Source organism: Prionailurus viverrinus, chromosome A1 (genome assembly GCF_022837055.1).
Source record: "Prionailurus viverrinus isolate Anna chromosome A1, UM_Priviv_1.0, whole genome shotgun sequence".
In the NCBI taxonomy this organism is placed as follows: Eukaryota; Metazoa; Chordata; class Mammalia; order Carnivora; family Felidae; genus Prionailurus; species Prionailurus viverrinus.
The window spans coordinates 306,829-313,139 of NC_062561.1; the positions used below are offsets into that span (position 1 = coordinate 306,829).

Genomic DNA, 6,311 nt, shown 5'->3' on the forward strand with positions numbered 1-6,311 from the left:
GTGCATTAATATTAGTTTTAGGAGAACTCAATGATCCATCACTTACATATAACACCCAGTGCTTGTCCCAAAAAATGCCCTCCTTAATGCCCATCACTCATTTAGCCCAACCCCCTACAAAACTCCCTTCCAGCAACCCTTGGTTTGTTCTCTGTATTTAAGAGTCTCTTTTGGTTTGCTTCCCTCTCTGCTTTTACCTTATTTTTCCTTCCCCTCCCCTATGTTCATCTGTTGTGTTTTGTAATTCCACATTTGAGTGAAATCATATATTTGTCTTTCTCTGACGGACTTATTTCACTTGGCATAATATACTCTAGTTCCATCCACATTGTTGTAAATGGCAAGATTTCATTCTTTTTGACTGCTGAGTGATATTCCATTGTATAGATATAGATATAGATGATATAGATAGATAGATAGATAGATATAGATATAGATAGATATGCTACATCTTCTTTATCCATTCATCAGTAAATGGACATTCAAGATCTTTCCATAATTTGGCTATTGTTGATAGTGCTACTATAAACACTGGGGTACATGTGCCCCTTCGAATCTGTATTTTTGCATCCTTTGGGCAAATACCTACTAGTGCAATTGCTGGGTTATAGGGTAGGTCTATTTTTAACTTTTTGAGGAAACTCCATACTGTTTTCCAGAGTGGCTTCACCAGTTTTTATTCCTACCAATGGTACAAAAGTATTCCCCTTTTTCCACATCCTTGCCAACATCAGTTGTTTCCTGAATTGTTGATTTTAACCATTCTGGAAGGTGTGAGGTGGTATCTCAGTGTGGTTTTGATTTGTATTTCCCTGATGATGAGTTATGTTGAGCATCTTTTCATGTGTCTGTTTGCCATCTGGATGTCCTCTTTGGAAAAGTGTCTATTCATGTCTTCTGCCCATTTCTTCACTGAATTATTTGTTTTTGGGGTGTTGAGTTTAATAAATTCTTATAGATTTTGGATACTAACCCTTTATCCAATATGTCATTTGCAAATATATTTTTCATTTCTTTTTAATCAAAAGATACTAGGGCTGATCTGGTAGTAATGGGAATGGAAGTGGGAAAGAAGCCTATGAAACATAGTGTTTTGTACATAGAGTATTCTCAGAAACTCCAGTTTCTGCTCAGTCACTTAAAACAAGTGACACCGGTATAGAGGCATAGCAAATACTATAGATTTCACTGGAACTCTTTCCTCATACAACCCAGGGTGGGGACAGACTGGGAAATTCTTTCTACTGAAGGACATTTTTTTCCTTTCCTTATTCATAAAGTGAAATAGCAGATATTGTGACAGTCCATGACACAATGGAACTATATGACATGGGAAACCATTGGTATCCAAAATGGATAGTAATGATTTTACCCTTCATCCCCATGCACTAAGCCATAATTAATTTTCTCTCTGCCAAATACACAAGGAGTCACATCAGTGCCCAAGAGGGGCAGACAGAAAGCGTGTTATTTGTTGCGGTCTTCCTGTGAGACAGGCCTGTGCTGGTCACTTTCACACACCAATGTGAACCTCACAGCAGCCTTCTGAGACAGACCTACTGATTCTTCAGCTGTGGAAACTGAACCTCAGAGAGGAAGGTAACTTTGTTCAAGAGAGTTTCAAATCCCATTCTGTCCACATCAGAAACTTGTGCTTTTTCTTCTGTATCATCCTGCCTGACCTGATTCAGAAACATAAATGAGGCAAGGGAAGGAGATCCCCATCTTTTTCAACCAGGATTTACAGGAGACAGGCTGAGTGTGAGGGAGCTGGGGATCCACAGACATGACAAACCCAAACCTCTGCTCAAGGAACTGACAGTTCAGGAAGGCATTTTGGTGTCCAATAAGATGGCAAAATGAACACACAATACAGACACTTGCAAAGATGTATAGGCAAAAAGCACCATCTATTAATGGATTTTGCTAGGCAACATTTGAAATTTCTACCTCTGTATTTCTTCATTTCTCCTTTATGTTTGCTATTTTCCTCTCATTTACGTATCCCAATCTGACTTCCAGGTGATTTCCTCACAAGTTTCTACAAACTCACTACAACTGGGTCTACATGTAAGCTATGAATCACATTGTCATTCTCTTCATATGTTTTCATTTCTAGATTTACTTTTCTCTAAAATGTTCCTGTGCTTGCTTTATGGATTCTATTCTTTATTTTGTCTTCCTTCACATGCTTATATGACAGTCATGCTCAGATCTCACTGTTATGTCCAGTTTCTTGGGGGTATTTTTATCAGGTCAGCTGTTTCTTGTGCCATTGGATTACCTACCTTTTCACCGACAAGTCATCTTCAGGGGAATTTTCCTCTGTGCAGACCTCCCTGTGGGGCAACTGTGATTATCTCCACTTACATACTATGGGGTTTGTTTCTTCCAGTTCTCTTGGGAGGTTAGCTTCCTAATCTCTCTCTCTCTCTCTCACTCTCGCTCTCACTCTCGCTCTCTTTCTCTCTCATCTGGCATCCTAATAGTGTGCTTAGCCTTATGGTTCCAATTTCTTCACATCAAACCTGTTCCAACCTCAACCTTGAGCAACAAGCCTGCTCAGCAATGGGCCATGTGCTCAGGTAAGATGCAGGTTTTTAATTTAAATTCAGAGAATAGAGAGCCACTTCCTGAGTCCAGACTTTACTCAGGCAACCGGGGACCAGTTCCCACCATAAATTGCCTCATGACCTCAACACCTCCCCAAAGTAGTAGTTAACACCTTAGTATTTAAGGAAAAATACCCACATGCTACATGCAGGAAGGTAAAAGGGGAAGATAACAGGCTGACCAAGTCAGATCTCTTTTTGTTTTTATTATTTTGTTTTTTTAAGTTTATTAATTTATTTATTTGGGGGATGGGGAGGGAGAGCATGAGCAGGGGAGGGGCAGAGACAGAGGGAGAGAGAGAATCCCAAGAAGGCTCTGTGCTGTCAGCACAGAGCCCAATGTGGGCCTTGATCCCATGAATCATGAGATTATGACAGACCTTGATTATGAAATCAAGAGTCTGATGCTTACTGACTGAACCACCCAGGCACCCTAAAGTCAATTCTCCTTTTGAAGACATTTTCCACAATTCATTCTTTCAACAATTTTCTTTAACATCTCATTGGCCAAAATGTGGTCATATGGTAATCTCAATCTACAGGAGAGGCTGAAATAAACTGTTTTTCAGCAGGGCTGACACTTCCAACAAATTGAATTCTATTAATAAGAAAGTCTCTGCCATCATAGCTGAGACTAGCATACAGGGCCCATTGTGTACTACTGTCTCTAGCTCCCACATTACCTCCATTTCTCCAGCATCATCTCCTTCCACTTTTCCAAACAAATTCCATGCTACCACCAAACTTAACTTTTACTACTTCCCGTAGCAACCTTCCCACAGCAACCCACAGGTAATACTCATCACTCATAATTCTTTTTTTTAGGTCCACAATTCTTGATAGACTGTAAACCCCATGGAAGTTCACTAACGGAATTATAGGACTAATCATTGGCTTGACACATACTGAATGATCAATAAAGTTTTCTTTACTTATGAGTGGATGGTCAGATGGACGGACTGACTGATGGATGAATGTTCCCTGTTCTCTCTATCTCTGTTTTCATACATGCTATTCCCTTTGCCTAGCATGCCCTTCTTCCATTGTCTACCCAGCTAATTCCTGTTAATTGATAACATTTAGCTGAAATGTGCCCTCTTTAGCAAAGTTCTCCCTGGTCATACCTACCTGGATTAGGCATCCTGCTTTTTGCTCCTGTGCCCCCCCACCCCACCATAGCCTTTATTATACTGGATTGTACACCTGAGTTTACTTGCCTTTACCTTTGAGCTCTTTGAGAGCAGATCTGACTTCAACTCTGTATGTCTGGTGCTAATCCCATTGCCTGTCATGGAACAGGAGCTCAATTGATTTGCAATGAAATTAGAATAAAAGTGAAAGTAATGAAGACCATGTGTCTCTTGTTTCTAGAGGAAGATATGGCAGGTGGAAAACACTTTGGATGAGCTGAATGAGGAGTTCTTCCAGCTCACTGCTCAAGCCCTAGAACTTCAGAAGGAAAAGGACAAACCAAGTCAACTTCCCCCAAGTGAAGGCAACACATTTGTGGTAAGCCCAGCAGACTACCACCTCAGCTCCTGAGATGTCCACAGATAGCTGGGTCTCACGTGTGGGGCCCACAGAGTCACAGGACCCCATAGAAAGGGTTGGGACCAGAAAGTCCACCAACCAAAGTTCGGTTTTGCCTGTTTGGTTTGGCACATACTTCTAGAGACAGAGAGGACCTCTCAATCAGCTTGGGCTTGCAGGTCTCTAAGTAAATTGATGGCTCGGAAAGACTGAGGAAGAGTATGAAAAGGGAGAAATAAAAATAGCTGTTTAGATGTAGCTAACTAGTAGTACATGGTTCTGGAACAAGGACTTTTCCATGATATTCATCTGTCATCTAGATTGCTCCCCCATCCTAATTTGAGTCTCTGGAGGTATCAACATAGGAAAGGTTGGAGGGGACAAAGACAAGAGACAAAAGGGGATAATTGAGTTGTATCTGCACTGAGCTCAATACAACTCTATTCACCAAAGCAGACAGCCAGTTTGTGGGCCTTAGTTTGCTACTTGGAGATTTTTAATACTGTATTAAAATATAATTTCATTTGACCTGAGTTTTTTGGCATACTCTTAACTTTTGCACCAAGCCAATGCCTCCTTCATCCCTGCCTTGCTGAATTGTTAAACACAGGCAATGCCGTGGGTGGTGGAGAAGCAGGCAGAGATACCTCCTCTCACCAAGTTTCCCAGAGTGGGCATCTGTGCCAGAATACCTGTGTCTCTGGGGAATCCCCTCTTCACAACCAGAAAGGTCTCTGGGAGTGAGGGCCCAGGAGGGCCTTCTCTGAGATTTTCCAAAAAAAAAAGAAGTCACACTAACCTGTGGGGTCTCTAAGCAGCCACCCTCTACTTCAGATGGGAAGCTGTGACATCAGTTCCACTGTGGAAGGACCATGCATAGGGACCTATCACTGACTGCATTAAGGGGCTCAAATGATTTGGTGAGGATAAAGTAACATGGTAACTTCAAGCTTGAAAAGACATTATATAAATATCTCTAGTATTAAGGAAGGAAAAAACAGGATCAGCTGAGGGGCTATAAAATACAACAATATTTAATTATTCAATAATTATTCCAAATTATTAACCATGATGATTGTGTAATGATATAATTAGTTGTTGTGCCTTAATGTAGCAACATAAACCCAGGGAACACTATGTCTTTGTTAGTTAATTGTGAAGTCAGTCCCTGGAGGTAAGTTGTTGGCATCTTCCCAAGTATTTGGATGGGTGCTAATGCCTAGAGACTGTCAGAGGGACGAGAGTCATGCCAAGATCATGTGGTGGATACAGGAAAGAGTGAACTTAGAACTCTCAGGGGCCACATTTCCTTTTCCTGTTTGTGTCCTTTTCAGGAGGTTCCCAGCATCTTCCCTTATGTGTGGCAAGAAGACAGACCCTACCCACCAGAGGTAGGTGACCCAGATGGAGAGAATCTGGGGACCTGGGCCCTGAATAGAGAGGAGGCCCTGATGCTGGGAGTGAGAAGAGCCCACCTGGCTCAGAGGATTGAAGACCTGGAGTGGGAGCTGTCCCTGCTCCTCCAGGTGGCAGATGGCAGTGTGTATACAGGAGGGAGCAGGCCCAGCCTGGGGAGATGCTGAGTCACACAGGATGCTGCAGTGGCCATCTGTAGGAGTGCCTTCTCCACGGAGAACACAACTGGGTTAATCCATTCACTCCTGGTAGGAAGGAGTGGGTGTCTCAGGGACCAACGGGGCCTGGAACATGTGCTCAGTTTTATGACATGCTTCTTTTGGGCAACACCCAAATTTCTTTCAGAGCCTGGACCTTGGCTTGTGCTGATTTCTGTCTGCTATCCTTTGGAGTGAGGGAAAATAAAGTCATACAAGTCAAGAAAATTGACATGTGTTCCCATCACTGAGTCTGTCCTCATTCTCTTTTCAGGGCACTGGCCACTGGGTGCTATGGTCCAGGCTGAATGCCCCCAACAGCTTCACTGGGGCACCTGGCTTCAAGGGTGAGAAGCACTTGGGGTGGGGACCATGAGACCCTACGTGCAGCCACAGCACAGACCTTCCACACTGATCCTCCATCACTGCCAACTACTCATGGGGATCCCCAGTGGGCCACATTCCCTGCCTGGTTCTGGTGACCTCCTGGAGCACGTAGAGACAGGCAAGGATGTGCTGGCCATCCCCAGCCTCCTGTGCCACATGGAGGGCCTCA

General features: G+C 43.0%; 1 protein-coding gene across 2 annotated transcripts in view; it reads left to right on the forward strand.

Annotated features, from left to right (window-relative positions):
• Nucleotides 1-5,983, forward strand: part of LOC125176863 (uncharacterized) — a 34,389-nt gene extending 28,406 nt beyond the window's left edge. The window contains exons 18-20 of one of the 2 annotated variants that reach the window (XR_007156418.1): nt 3,984-4,121; nt 5,477-5,806; nt 5,904-5,983. Coding sequence is in view for 1 of the 2 variants with exons in the window: in XM_047878769.1 (XP_047734725.1) it covers nt 3,984-4,121; nt 5,477-5,725 (387 nt within the window). In the remaining variant the exon portion in view is untranslated. Of the gene's footprint in view, nt 1-3,983; nt 4,122-5,476 lie in introns of both variants that reach the window. The other variant, XM_047878769.1, reaches the window with a different exon arrangement.
• The last annotated feature ends 328 nt before the right edge of the window (nt 5,984-6,311 follow it).